This window comes from Lolium rigidum, chromosome 4, assembly GCF_022539505.1.
Source record: "Lolium rigidum isolate FL_2022 chromosome 4, APGP_CSIRO_Lrig_0.1, whole genome shotgun sequence".
NCBI lineage: Eukaryota > Viridiplantae > Streptophyta > Magnoliopsida > Poales > Poaceae > Lolium > Lolium rigidum.
Window position 1 is genome coordinate 2,784,210 of NC_061511.1, and position 15,484 is coordinate 2,799,693.

The following is a 15,484-nucleotide window of genomic DNA, read 5'->3' on the forward strand; positions in this document are numbered from 1 at the left end:
CATCTCCATTGACAAGCTATATGGGATTCGGTTAATAATTTTGCCTTGGAGCCACTAAATATACCGTTTTGTACTGTATAGATCTTGAAGGTGATCAAGAAAGACATAATCTGCTGTATTGTCCCGGCGGCTTTTCCTGGTAGTTTCGAAGATCATTTTTTGTTAGCTTCCGTTGCCGGCTTGTTGGATGTCCTACAGTTCACGGTAATCCATGGAATTTAGAATTTTGGCTCCTTCCTTTTTAGAATCGTAACAGCTTTTGCTGGAAAGACGCTGATGGTTCGAACAGTCCAGCCACCAGCTTGGTTCTGAACTGGGCTTTATCATCCAGTGCGTGAATATGGTGCCAGGTTATTTTAACAAAATTCTACAATGACTGGACCTTTCCTCGGCAGAACAGATTCATTTCATGTCAAAGTTGGAGCTACATAGACAAGCAGGTAAACTACCATCGAGAGGACTAGGCTATACTTCTAACGAATCCCAGAACTACATAGACATATGCCATGATATCTCTTCAGTCGTGATACAGAATAGACTAGAGAAAGAAAAACAGAGACGCCGCCACTGCCACGAAACAGAGTCCCATTCCTGCCTCCTTCTCGCCTTCCTGATATGGTCAAAACTGATATCCTATTCAGAAGCTTTGGTTCCGTGCCATGGGACCCGGCCTACAGCGACCCTGGCGGTGCCGCCGTCGCCATTGTGGCGTCCTCGACCACCTTCGTGAGAGCTTCCTTCAGCCATGCCTCGTCCACCACGTAGCCAGCCTCCTGCAGCAAACATTTGAATGGTATGCAACACTTTAGTTAAGCTTCATGCCAGGTTGTTGGAACTTCTGCTCCAACACTGTACTTGTCGTTGACAGTGTGGAAAAGAACATCAAGAAATTTGGGCAGATGTAACGGATGGTTGAGTGCTACTGGAATGATAAGACAGTTGACGAGGTAATACGTGTGTAAGTGTAGCTGACAAGGCAATCAATGCATGAAGAAAGAATAGCTCTGCTGGTTGTCCTGGTCAGCTTATAAGCTTGAAACGTGTGTAATTCAAGTATTTATAACTATATAATTAGGGCTTAATTGGTCAGTTGAGTACTCATGTCTTCAGAAACCAATTCAAACAACGTCTGACCTATGTCTAATTTTCAAATGAAAACCAATTAGACCTGCAGTTTTGATCTGAGAAACCAGTGGCTCGCTAGATTCTCTACAGATCTCGTGTAGTCCTTTTTGTGAATACATTTCAGAGATTCGGCGCTAGATTCTCTACAGATCTCGTGTAGTCCTTTTTGTGAATATATATATTTCAGAGATTCGGCAAGAATGGTCTAATCCCAGTCAAGCACACCAACTTTCCCATCTGGTTCCTCTTACTAAGTGATTCAGCAAGAATGGTCTAATCCCGGTCAAGCACACCAACTTTCCCCTCTGGTTCCTCTTACTAAGTTTGACAGTAGAATTCATCAAAGCTAGTCTACCACGAATTAAATATAGTATCTACATACCAAATCTAAGACATCCTTATATGGACAGATGTAGTATAATATTACCCCGTTCTGAAATATAACTTTTTTTAGAAAATTAATTTAACATTCTAAAAAGGCTTATATTTTGAAAACGGAGGTAGTACTCCCCTCCGCCCCATGAAACTTTCCTAAACATTTTCAAAATTTGGACGTGACTGACGTGACCCTGCAACATTTTATTGCTAAGAAACTTCAGGGGACAAGCTAGGGGTCGCAGAGGGATAGGTCTCATCTTCACTGAGGAACTCGGGGTTTGAAATACATCTTTGTCACTTACTGGCATTTTTCTATGGCATTTTATAAACATTATTAACACTTGATAAACAAAAAGCTTGATTTTAATACCATAACGTTAAGTCTTCTTCTTTTTCGCGAGAAGCATGACTAAGTTTCAACACAGCAGATATATGATGACATACAATTAAGAAGAGCAATGTGTATATAGCTAAAAGAAGAAGAAAACTGCATACATTTAATAGGAACTACAGGCATCTATGTACATTCTGATTGTGCATCAGAAAAGCTTTTCAAAGGGACACTTGCCCAAAACTTTAGCGCACATTCTTCAAGAGATAAGAGGAAGTTGGAGATCTTCCTAAAGTGCGGCATCTGTTATCTTCTTTCTTCTTCACAGGTGTTGTGCACTCGTTAAAATCAAGAATCCTTGCCTCGGACTGCAGAATTAAGTTATGCTCTTAATTAGTAAACATGATTTGTGAACTGAACCAAAAGTTGTGCCCAATCAAGGTTCACACTATCTGGCAGTCTATTTCATTTTGACTGATGTGGTCACACCACTACAGTTTCTGAAGAATCAATTTCAGGAAACATCATAGGAATTTAACATAAGCAACAGAATTTTCACAAAACCTATAATTATCACAGAACTGAACATGATCAATTGTAATCGTCAGTAATAGTATTCATAATTAGGCACCAGTGAAGTTTACGTACCATGACTTTGGATGGCTGGTTGGTTGTTACATGTTCCTTTTTGATAATAATATGGTCTATGTTTTCCTTATCAGAGTCTTCCTCGCTGCATTGGTTTTGTAAGGTCCCACTTGCTAGGAGCTCATGGGTTTCCTCCAAAGCAGGAGCATTCCGTTCATTTATTTGCTTCACCAATCCTAGAGCATCAAAAGTTGTGCTTGCTGGGCTCATGAAGAATACATCCTGGAAGAATAAAATAGCAGGTACTTTCAAGAACACATGTATTACTCCAAACAGCAAGGTATTTGTTGACAATGCAATTATAGCTTGCCTCTGCGAAGCACTAATGCAAGCAAACTACCTGAAAGTTTTTGAACAAAGGGGACTTCCACGCAGAAGGAGATTCTAACCCTCTTTTGATTCCTGGGGTATCAGCCAATCTGCAACAAAGCAGTTCGGAGTTATAATTTTAATTATGGAGGGTCTTCACTCACATTATTAGAGTACCAACAACGAAAAAATCGTTTTATTCTATTAATGAGGCCACAACACAAGGTAAATAGTAACTTATAAAAGTATACACAGAGCTATGGTTATAACCAAAAGGAAGATTGTTATTCAACTTAACAGTGAACAATGCGGGAAACTTCACTATGAAAAGCTAAGATTGTTATTCAACTTAACAGTGAACAATGCGGGAAAGTTCACTATGAAAAGCTACTGTAAAGCCCAAATGGCATTTCACTTGAGCTCAATTCAGATAAAAATATGTTAACGGTCATAAGATGATTGGAAATATACAAGCCAGGCAGCCACCACATATCCTGCGCATCATGGAAACCAATTTTGTTTGAAGATCAAATCAACACAAAATAGGTTAGACATTAAATGAAAATTTAGTTCTCAATCTAGTCTCCCTCGCAATATAAGTTCACACATGTTTTCGAATGTATAAATATAAGATCATGACTGATGATAAATTCAAAAGAAAACAACAGTAACAAGCATTTTAACTTCCACATACTCCCCCTGCAATAGGTGCATTATTCTGTGTTTATTACAAATATGTGTCGCATTATTCTCAATGTAGTCTCCCTTGCAATATAATTTCACATATGTTTGGGAATGTATAAATATAAGATGACTGATGATAAATTCAAAAGAAAACAACAGTAACAAATCTTTTAACTTCCACATATTACCCTCTGCAATAGTGCATTATTCTGTGTTTATTACAAATATGTGTGCATTATTCTTCAAATTACCCAACTGAAGCTATTATAAAGGACAGATTTATACATTTTCAGATACATCTTATATCAGGTAAACATGGGATGGGAGTGTAACAAAAAATAAAGGTTTTTTTTTCGTATCCACACCAAATGTTCTTTGAAAAAAGAGAATACAGTAGAAAATATTTAAGCTATGGTTTGCACATGTGTTCCCGGCATGAACTCTCAGTTACTAACTCCGTCTCGGTTTATTAGACTTACGCATACCCCTAAGTCATCAATTTGACAAACTTAATATGAGTTATGTATTACAAAAAAATATTTCATTAGAAACTTTAGGTGTTACACTTTCTAATGGTATAATTTTTGTGTTAGAAGTCGTTTGGAAGCCAGGCTTTCATTTCGTTTGTAGCATTTTGAAATGAATATCATTTACATTGTAATTCTAGAAATGGACACTTGTTTGGTTGCCACAGGAATTGCAAATGACAGCAGAATTCAATATTAAATTTGTAATGGTTTCCATAGAGAAATGCAAATGACAGGTCTCAGCTTGGAATTGTGTTTACCCATGGTGTCAATTTGCTGGATTTCCTAAATGAAATGACGGCCCAATTCTGTGACAACCAAACAGCCCACCTATGGAATTCCAAAATGAATTCCAGGATTCAGACCGAAATGATGGATACCAAACGACTTCTTATAGAATTATATTATATAGGTCAAATTCACAACCTATATAATTTGAGTGTTATAGAATTTATATTATATAGGTCAAATTCACAACCTAGGGATACATGTGGAACTAATAAACCCGGGCGGAGGGAGCAGATAAAAACGATGCAAAAGCACCACTATACAGATCTCTACAATTTCATATGCCAATCGAACAAAAGAATTGCTTAGGCAGAAAATATGAGAGAGCAAACCTTACATGTTTACATACTCATAATCAGCATTGATACACGCTGAAGATTTTTCAACAAGAAGTTCTGCTGGTTTTGATCGAGAAGATATTATGTCTTTAGAAGAAGATTTTGCAGTGGTATTTAGCTTCCGACTTTCTGGATTGGGGCCATTCTTAGGTGTAGTGAAGCTATTGGCGTTGCTCTCTGTTAGAATCCCCGAGGACACCTGCATTAAACCAAATTGGTAAGAACAAGACCAGGCAAAGACAACATTGTATAAGCATGCTACTCATTTAAATTTAACAGCTTTGCATTAGTCTTGAAATTTATTGCCAAATGCTTCATTACTGGGCTAACTGGCCATGCTCCTTGAAATAGGCTTTCGCCCCGCTTTATAAATAAAGCCACATGGCCAAACCGATACAAAGTGATGAGGGGAACCCTCTTACAAAGCAAAGTACAAATAAAACAAGAAACATAGGAGTAGCTACACCCCACAAGAAGCGCCCCGACTACTGATTAGAGGTGACACTGCGCCTTCTTGTGAAACCACCGGACATTGTTGCACCACACTGCCTGTCCTCTCGCTCCGGGCCATGGAGCGCCGATCCTGCCAGCAGACCGCGAGAACCGAGAGTGGTGGCAACTCAGTCACATGTAGAAGATAGAAGACCGAGACCGCCCCACGCCAGCACCAAAGGTCTTCGAGATAGGATCTAAGCTTGCTCGCCAATGACGGCGAGCCGTGACCGAACGTAAACCCAGCTCCACGACGACGCCCCCAAGAAGGTGATGACGCATCGCGCCGCCGTCGTCGAGACGAAAACAGTCAAGGGTTTTCGCCCGGAGCTTTGGCAGGGAGGTAACCGCAACAGCGGCCCCAAGAGGGTCACGACGCCCACAGATGGCTGTCGCTGCTGGCACCGAAGCGCTGGGCTTTCGCCCGAAATCACAACCGGCACCGAGGTACCATGGTCAACCCACCATCAACAAACCAGGCCTCCAAGTCATGCTCTAGGAGCCTCCACTGCCGATGCACCGCCGACCCCTGGATCCCCTGATGTCCACTCCTCGCCACCCACATAGCCAAAGAAACAAACCATCACCACCGCAACGTCGCTCATCAGAGAGCCAACCGCGCAGTCCACCTTCCAGGGCCGCCGCCCCGGCATCCAAGGGCTCACACCGTTAGGGTGGGAGATACAACCACATCAGACCAACCAGGACAGCCATGAACGATGGCAGCGGATCCAGGCCCCAAGAGGGACACGACGCCCACAGATGGCTGTCGCTGCTGGCACCGAAGCGCTGGGCTTTCGCCCGAAATCACAACCACACCACACCGAGGTACCATGGTCAACCCACCATCAACAAACCAGGCCTCCAAGTCATGCTCTAGGAGCCTCCACTGACGATGCACCGCCGACCCCTGGATCCCCTGATGTCCACTCCTCGCCACCCACATAGCCAAAGAAACAAACCATCACCACCGCAACGTCGCTCATCGGAGAGCCAACCGCGCAGTCCACCTTCCAGGGCCGCCGCCCAGGCATCCAAGGGCTCACACCGTTAGGGTGGGAGATACAACCACATCAGACCAACCAGGACAGCCATGAATGATGGCAGCGGATCCAGGCCCACATGGCCTAGCTCCAACTGGCCATGCTACCCCATAAGAGTTAACACCTTACCAGAGCACATGTCATGCCAGCTATGTATTTCCATGTTGACCAGTATTTCAGACAAAGGGAATTTTCCCACTGTGTGCTACACACAATGATTGATTGGCAATGTTCTTTGTTGGAATATTATGGAATGAAATATATAAGAAAAATAGTTGTATGAGAACACTTACTACATTGTTGGTGGCATCCCTCACTGAACATATCTCCCCTTTCTCCAAATTATTTCTCTTTCCATTTTCTTCAGTTTTACCCTGATAAGTGGCTTCTTTCGAATTTTCCTCAGTTTCATGAGAAAAGAAATCAAGTGATTCATCTCCAGTGGCATCTACACAAGATATCTCAGTTCTTGTGAATGGCATGGCTGACTTACCACAATCCTTTTCAGTATCCATTTTCTTTGCACGCCTTACATCTGGAATAGGTGAAGGGAGCTCTCTCTGCCGCTTCTTCATTATTGACTGTGTGCATATAAAGCTTGTGGCAGCACTTTTCCGCACAGCATCAGGACTCCCATCATGAGTAGGAGAGTCCCATAATCTTAGTGGAGTGGAGATGTTCATGGATGACCTCATCAACTCTCGAATGCCAAAAGGACTATATTCTGGGAGGTCACTGGAGCTTACGAGCTCACAGCTGACAAATGGAACTTCAACACCTGAGAAGCAAAGAGGTTCATAGCATTCTGGATGCTGCTTTTTGTCTATCACAGATTCACTATGGATTGGTGATGCTTCTCTCCCCATGGTTGTAGGTTCCAAACATGACTCTTCAACACTTGTCAGCTGTTGCTTTCTCGATTCTGGTACCATAGGCGGATCACAGGAAACAATCTCGTTTTCACTGCCTGAACAAATAAAGGATGGTGCTAATGATGTATCAGAACTCTGATGATGCACGGCGCCTGCTATGCCTGATGAGTTCAGTGTCTGCAATGGATAAAGTGGTTCTTCAAAATTGTTTGCAACTTCAGATGAATATGCACTGTGCTGGTAATTTGAACTCAAGAAAGAATCGGCATTGACGGGATCTGGTGCATTAAGAAGATTCTGAAAAGAAATATCCTGCCACAGTTCGGACTGAGGATCAAAGTCGGCTTGAGAAAATTCTTGCTGCAAGTGTTTATCTAGATCATTTTCAGAGAAAGATAGCAAGTGGTGAGTCTCTGGTAAAGCAGAAGCATCACTATTGGCATTATTATAGCATGTTTCCTGACATGAAGAGTAAGCTTCATGTGCTCCTTCATCATTGAAATGCACTAGGGCATGATAGCCCACAGCCTCATCAACTTGCTCCACTTGAGAACAAGAAACATTGGCAAATGCTGATTGACTAAACTCGGAGGAATCTTCTACCTCCCGAATAACATTCAAACCACTACCTTCACTTTGCTGGGTTACTGTAGATGACGAATCAACATTTAGGCTCCCTGTAGGATATACAACAGCTTGTAGGCCCTGAAACTGAGCCAGTAAACCTTCTGCTCTATATGATTCAAATTTCTTCTTCACTGAGCTGTGCCAATGATTTTTTATTGCATTGTCCGTCCTGATAGGGAGATATTAGAACACTAGTTCAACTATCTTTGTAATGATGCACTTTTTTACTTGTATACAAGTATATTAGACATAGAACAGCATTAGGTTTTTAATTGTAAGAACATAACTCTAACTGGAAATAAATTACTATTACCATTCCATAAAGCATTCAGTTTTTTCTATTGATATCATTTACTACCATTTCTTTTTAGAAAAGCACAACTAGTCAAATTCTAATTTCACTAGCAGATGGTAAAATTGCTACCTTCCTGGTAGATATTTTGACAGTTCAGCCCATTTGTTTCCATAGACTTGATGAGCTTGAATGAGTCTTATCTCCTCTTCTTGTGTCCATGCATCTTTATTTATCCCAGGATTAAGGTGATTGTACCACCTACATGCAGATATCTGATCAGGAACACATAATTTTTTGGTGTCCAGTTTGAAGTGATTTGCAAAATTACACCACACTATTACTTTGCACTACAAATGTCCCTATAAAGGAATGCATGCTAAAACAAGACAATTCTAGAAACAATCACCATGTGATGATTTGGAGTAACCGACCAAGAGAACACCTTGAGTAATCCAGTATCACGGATAACTGGTAGTATGGGTAGTATATATAGAACCATAGGCTGCTTTTTGGTGTAAATTAAAACATATGCTTCCATGGATGGCACAATAATTCAGCTGAGCTTCCCACTATAAGCAGACTATACTTCAAATATACTACTGATACTACCAGTAGTATATACCTTGGACTTGGGAGTTGATATTATCGATACTTAACGTGACATACCTTTCACGGCATTGCTTTCCAATGCGTCCTGGCAAAGCTTGGGAAATGGCTGACCATTTTGTGGGTCCATATTCCTTTACCATCTTAATAATAATGTCATCTTCCTGGAAAAAGGAAAATGAAAGGAATAATGTGGCATACTGACGTGTGATGTAGTTCATTATAATCCGGGGATTGAACAATTAATTTATCTAGAAAATGATATACATACAAATGAAAGTCATTAAACTATAGATCTTACTTCTTTAGACCATGGCCCTTTGACTAGCTCAGGATTTAAAACCTTCTGCCACCTATGCAAGCATTGAACGTCGGTCCTATCAGGAAAACACTCAGCTGGACGAAAAACAGGTAGTTTGTCAAGCATCATATTATGACAAAGATACAACAAAAATTCTCATTAACAGGCAGGGAGAAAAACTCATGCAAGAAGAGCATGAACATTAAGTCTAACTGTAATGAAGTCCAAGGGACAAGTAAAATGTACGTGCAGAGATGGGTGCTTGAATTTAGAATTTAGATACTGTACTCGTTTGTTAAAAAACATAGACATGCATCATGTCACAACAAGTAGGCGTAGCAGCACTTTTAGGAACTGCTCACTAATCATCTAACAAAAGGCAAGTAGGTGTACATCACTGTTAAAAAACTGTTGAATCTTTTATTTTACTGCCCAAGGTATGTTTTATCACATCTATTCACATTTTACTCTAGTTGGCAATATCTAAAATGATATGCCATCATATCTACAGAATACTGAGCAATCTCTTGTATTAGATCGGTTCTAAGATGGAGCACATATTATGGAAGTTGAGAATAGCATTGACAATATTTTTCTCGAGAGTGTGCAAAGTAAGAAAAACACACGCATTATCCAAGAGGGGCATATTTATCATTAGCCCTTCGTAATAACATGATATATGTGCATTAGTTAGGCATCGATCAATTCAGAAGATATAAAAAAAAGGCATCCATTTAGGCTATATGTGCAGATTGAGTTGGCTTCATCTTGGTGGTGTTCGAGCATCCTTTTATCCCGTCCTTATGTGATATACATATAATTCCTACGGTTCCCTAAAAGTTGTCGTTTCTGATAGAGAATGTGAACTTTTGGAACTTTGACTTCCGATGTGTTCAATAATATTTCGTTAGATACTTGTAATCGTATGTACAAATTTGTCTTGAAAAGTACTTAATGTTTTGGGGTTCTATGGATAATTACGACAGAGATTAGTGGTTAAGTTGTGTTTTGGACAGGGTGTAACTGTCCTAAGCGGCAACTCTTATGCAACCCCAGAGGGGGTACATTGTATCGCCTCATTTCAGATAGTCCTTTTAACTGGATACTTGGAACAAAAATCAACAAACCATAAAACAAACATTGGGAGAGGAATTTCAAGTTGTACAGTGGCAGAGATTAAACGATGACCAACAACTTTCGTGCTGTTATGTCGGGTTAATAAAAGTACCTATCTTTTTCCAGTTTTTTCCTTTGTGGATTTCAACAGCCTTCCGAAGTATATCATCCTACATTTGAGTAGCACATAGAAAAATCAGACAACAAGAGTGCACTTGCTTTAGAGGCAACAAATTCAGTACTATTCATATCTGTTATACATTCCTATGCACTGTTTATTGATTAAATGTCTTCACAATTATCAAATATGTTACAAGAAATATTTTGGGACAAAGTCCACACCATATATAAATCTCTGTCGCTGTCTTCACTATACAAGAATAGAACCTATGCCCTCTGAAAAGAAAGGTCTTTCAGTAAAATTACACAAAATTGAGTTTTGACAGTTTACCTCTTCCAGGGTCCAATTCCCTTTGGTTGAGCGCCTTGCTGGACCTGTTGTCCTCCTAAAGTACAAATAATCAGATCATAAAGTTACATCTATAATTCAAAGTCTGGTACATGGTTCTAATTTGATAAAATTTTACCCATTGGGCAGCCGTCCCTTCTTCCGTCCACTGCTGGCTCCTCCATCAGGCACAGCCAAAGCAGAGGGTGAAGCCTCAGCAGCCTTCTTTGAAGTCCTTCCTTTGCCACTTGTCATTATGAGTGAACACTAAAAATTCAATTTCCACTCTGTAGTAGAAGCCAGGGAAGGGTCTAAGAATCATTATAATGTCAAACCCCCAGTATGTCCTTCACGAAGTTGCGTTGCAGAAGGAGAGTAGGTCATAGACTGCCAAGGAAAAGACAAAAAAAGGAAGATTAAAATAACTTCAGGAAATAGCAATGGCAACAGCCGTAAGGAAAAGGAGCATATAACTTGCAGGATATGGTGCAAAATCACCATTTCACCAAAAGGTAGATATGCAATTTAAAATAACCACCATGTACGAACATTTCACGAATGAAATAAAAGGTAGAAAGGGTGGATACCAGTCACGAACATTTCACAAGCATACCAGCCAAACCCCCCAGGCGTGGCCACACTATGGCTCCACCACTACTGCCATATACCACGGCTTTCATGACCCTTGTTGTTACCAAAACCCCCCATCATGAGACATCACTGCTTGACCACATGAAACCTGATGCTCGTATGTGTATGGTCTGTGTGAGTTTTGGCCCATAGGCCCATACTATAGTATATGTAATGTACTGATACACCTAACAAGTGGATTTTGAACTAAGGGCCACTTGGACAGACATGCGACCATGGTTTTAAGGCATCCGCCTTAGGAAGCTTAAGCGATGCTTAGGCGATAGAGCGCCCCACAAGATTAACATTTCCTTGTGGCTATTTGCTCAAATAAATTGATTACTATTCTGGGAGGACCGGTGGATCGGGGGGCGCGCCGTCCGTGAGTTTGCGACACAGCTATACGATTGCGTCCCCAAGCGGCGACGTAAGACCACGACAGTGGCAGCCAGGCTCGAGACGAACAGCTGGGCCAGAGACATCCACGGTGTGCTGGGCGTGCACGAGGTCGGCCAATACCTCTGCCTCTGGCAAGCCATCGCCCACACAGAGCTCACCACCGCAGCGACCGCCTCATTTGGAAGTGGTCTCCAAACGGTGTCTACTCCGCGCAGGGCCCTGTTCCATGGCTCGCTTCTCTCCCAGAGCTACAAACTAATTTGGAAGACTTGGGCGCCACCGCGCGTCAAATTTCACCATTGGCTTGCAGCACAGGACCGGTGCTGGACTCCGCACAGAGACCTGCTGAAGCCGATGCGCAAGGGGCTCGCCACCATCACCCTGTTGACCCCCTGGTTGATCTGGAAGCACAGAAATGACAGCGTCTTCGATAGGGCGAAACCCTCCGTGCAAAGCTTGCTTGACAAGATCAAGGATGAGGCCAGGCTGGGGCCATGTGTGGCCAACAACCTGGGATGTCCAGTGATATGTGTTTTCTTTTCGGTTTGCCTCTGACCTCTTAGGAGGATTGTAAATCTGAACTCTGCCTTTTCAATGCAATGAAACTCAATAGTCTATTGCGTTTTCTCGAAAATAATCTGAGCAAAAGGAATATGAAGAAACCTCGAAAGTGTATGTTGTGCAAAGAAGTTGAATCTAGATATCATCTGTTGTTTGAATGTGTTGTGGCAAGATATGTTTGGGCAAATTTTGCCAGTTTCTTTGGTCTAGAGGTTAATGACTTGAGTGATGTTTCCAGGCAATGGCTTAATATCTAGTGTGCTATCTGAATGCACCACTATGCCTGACCTTGGCAATCCAACCTGGATGAACCTGGGATGAGATGAACTGGAGAAAGCGCTGATGGAGCAACAGAAGACACCGGGATCGCATGAACTGTTAAACTGATACCTCCGTCAGACGCAAAGCACATACAGCCCTTTTAAATAAACATGTTTTCGATCCAATGAATCTCACATTGCCCACCCCCAAGAAACACCTTGCAGGCAGGCTCCCAGCACCACCAACATGTTTTCGATCCACGCCTCAGGCAGAAGCAAACATTTTATTTTCTTGATGTGCAAAAATCCACACAAAATACTTTGCAGGAAACGCCAAGATCCGGCAAATCCCCGCCCCACCTAGCGGGCGGATGCCATCTGCATCTCCGGAGGGCCGGCCGCCGGAAAAGCAAACGCCAATTTCTACCGTTCCTTCGCAAACAAGATAGAGGGGGAATTTCTACTCCGGTAAACCCAAGAAAGCTCACCTCTCCGGCGGATCGGACGCGGCGCGTCCACCTAAGCTCTGCTCAGTGGCGGCCGATCCGCGCCGCACCGGGCCCTCCTGCCGCGCCGCCTCCGCCACCCGAAGTACCGAATCCCCAATCGCCGGAGGAGCGCAAAAGGAAAAGTTTCTTCCTTTTTTCTTTATCAGGATAAAAATAAGCCCTTCTCTCTGCTTGGGAGATTTTAATAATGTTTTGGAAGACGACGGGGTGGGGACGACAGACTGGAGCAGTAAAGAAAGGAGTGAGACGAACGGCTAGGATGTCGGTTACCGGCAGAACCGGGATGCCGAGCCGTTCGTTCAACGGCTAGCCTGCCGCTTCCGCGAGTTTTGAATACAACGGCTGGCTACCGGAGATAGTCGGTGGGCGGGGGCGTCCGGAATCTCCACACTGCGGTTCTGCCGGTCGTTTTAGTTTGGGCTTGAGGCAACGGAACCATTTCTAGGGTCTCGCCGGCCCACTCATCTACTTCTCTATCTCTATTTTTATCTCTATCTCTATATCTATATCAATATCTATATCTATATATATATATATATCTACTAATAAATTACGGATCGGTGGTGTTGGTAGGTCAAAAAACCGAAACAAATTTCCATTCATAAAAAAATTGAGATTCCAGTGCCTTCCGATCTGCAACCGAGCCTCCCAGTCCGTCAGAAAAATCGAACGTGCTAAAATTTTCCCAGAAAAAAACCGCTTCTGATTGGAAGGCGACACAACTACGAACCAGGTCTTGTCGCTGCGTTCATTGACTCTCTCGTTCGTCTATTCCCACCGTCCAGGAAGAAAAAACCGGCTTCAAGCCGACCTCGTGTGATGGAAGTTGATCGATATTTGCTCGTGGAATCAAGCACATACACGACTTGGACTCTGCTAAGTACGTGTTGTCTTATCTTACCTACTGCACCCAGCGCTAGAACCAGATTGACAGCCAACATTTCCTTAATTATTTCCCGTGCATACCAAATTCTTTTCTATCTCAAACTCCCTATTATATGCGTGTGCCCAAGCTGAACATATATTTAAGAGAAGGAGGGGAAGAAGACCGATACAACATTGCGATCTCGATCAAGGCTGGAAGAGGGCGATAACATTGCCATCACTAGTAGAAAAAGGGGCTTGGGTCCTGGTTCGTAACGGGCTTTAGTCCCGGATTCATAACCGGGACTAAATATGTGTTGCCTGCCAAAACTCACCGGCGAGCACCGACGAGCAACACGAAGAGCCGGGAGGCTCCCAGAACTGCTGGTGGGCTCTGGTCCCTCGGGCGACGTCCCGCAAACTCCGGCACACGTCCTGGCTAATGCGAGGGCATGCCACCTGACCTATACCTGGTCAGGAAGGTGATGGATTGCTTCAATTAGTTTCCTGCATGGCAGACACGTAAACATTAAATCCGAGCCTCGATCGGCTCTCAGGTTAGCCTGTAAATCGGCTCAAAGAGCCGATTGACCCATGGTTCATGTTGGATCTATAATAACATGGGGATCCTGCTTTATCAATACCAAGTTAAATCGACCTACGACAGTCTAGGGTTTTCACCGCATAATCGGAACATCCTACGCGTAGTTGAGCCTGGCAGATACGAAAGATAATAGAAAACTAGTCCTAGAAGAGGCCTAAAAACCAACACAGAGTCGATTCCCGGAACAACCCATCTTGGATCGGCAAACCACACCTTACGCACTGCTGGATCGTTCAACCCGTTTGCAAGGCCTAACCATGCGGATATCAAACTAATCCTTGGAGAACAAGGAACAACTATAACAGATCAAATCTACTAAATAAAGACCAGGCAAGATGCTGCCCTTACACCCAAGATAGGTGCAAAGGCAGCTAGATATTGAGGGGCAGCATAGCTAAGCAAGCATATCAGACAAGTATCAAGGTTAGCCCCAAAACATCTATGATAACGGTATTGCTCGCCATCAAAAAGGCTTCAGTACGAGCAACACAAAACAACGAATAAACTGATATTGCCTAGATCGCCAGACGCGATCTAGGCAGCATGACGCTTACCCGGAAGAAACCCTTGAAACAAGGGGTGGCGATGCGCCGAGATTGTGTTTGTTGTGAACGTGATCGTCCTCCTTTCTCAATAACCCTAGGTACATATTTATAGTCCGTAGACTTTCTATCTTTGGAATAAACCTAACTATGTACGACTAAACTCTATCTCTTAATTCTAAACTGCAACATGATCTACCACAATGTACAGATATACGGGCAATCTAGCCCAAACTCTTGCACGAGGCCGATTCAGAAACACTTTATGTGCATATCCTCTAAGCCCATCTCAATCACGGCCCATCTCCTCCTTTGGCTAAAATCCGGCGATAACACATGCCCCCCTGGTTTTGGCAATAATAATTCCAAAACCACTCTATTTTCCTTCATCGGGTTACACGTTGCAGAGCAGAACCGCTACAGTACCCTTCCATCATGATGCCTTGCCTTCTCAACTTCTCCGCACTGCACGATTTGGCAGTTTTGGCACCGCATCCTCGAAAACTGCCCAAGCATTGAATCATCTCCCACTATATCCCCTTTATTTAACCTCATCCGAGCAGTTCGCCTCCCCATCCTCTCGCTCTGCATTCGCAATCGAAAAAACCCTCCTCTGCAACCATGGACTCCTCCTCTGCCTCTTCGGGTCTCTCCTTCCAATCCTCCTCCTCCCGCGAGCCGACGCCG

At 43.0% G+C, this 15,484-nt stretch overlaps 1 protein-coding gene across 1 annotated transcript; it reads right to left on the reverse strand.

Moving 5' to 3' along the window:
- Positions 1-2,078: 2,078 nt before the first annotated feature.
- LOC124648214 (transcription factor MYB3R-4-like) lies at positions 2,079-12,790 on the reverse strand. The gene is made up of 12 exons (XM_047188010.1): positions 12,767-12,790; positions 10,568-10,815; positions 10,432-10,486; positions 10,093-10,150; positions 8,865-8,959; positions 8,624-8,727; positions 8,087-8,215; positions 6,457-7,831; positions 4,628-4,827; positions 2,823-2,901; positions 2,483-2,704; positions 2,079-2,202 (listed from the first exon to the last, which is right to left on the reverse strand). Exons 2-12 carry the CDS (start codon positions 10,681-10,683, stop codon positions 2,080-2,082), a joined length of 2,556 nt encoding a protein of 851 aa, XP_047043966.1. The 5' UTR covers positions 10,684-10,815; positions 12,767-12,790; the 3' UTR covers position 2,079.
- Positions 12,791-15,484: the final 2,694 nt, after the last annotated feature.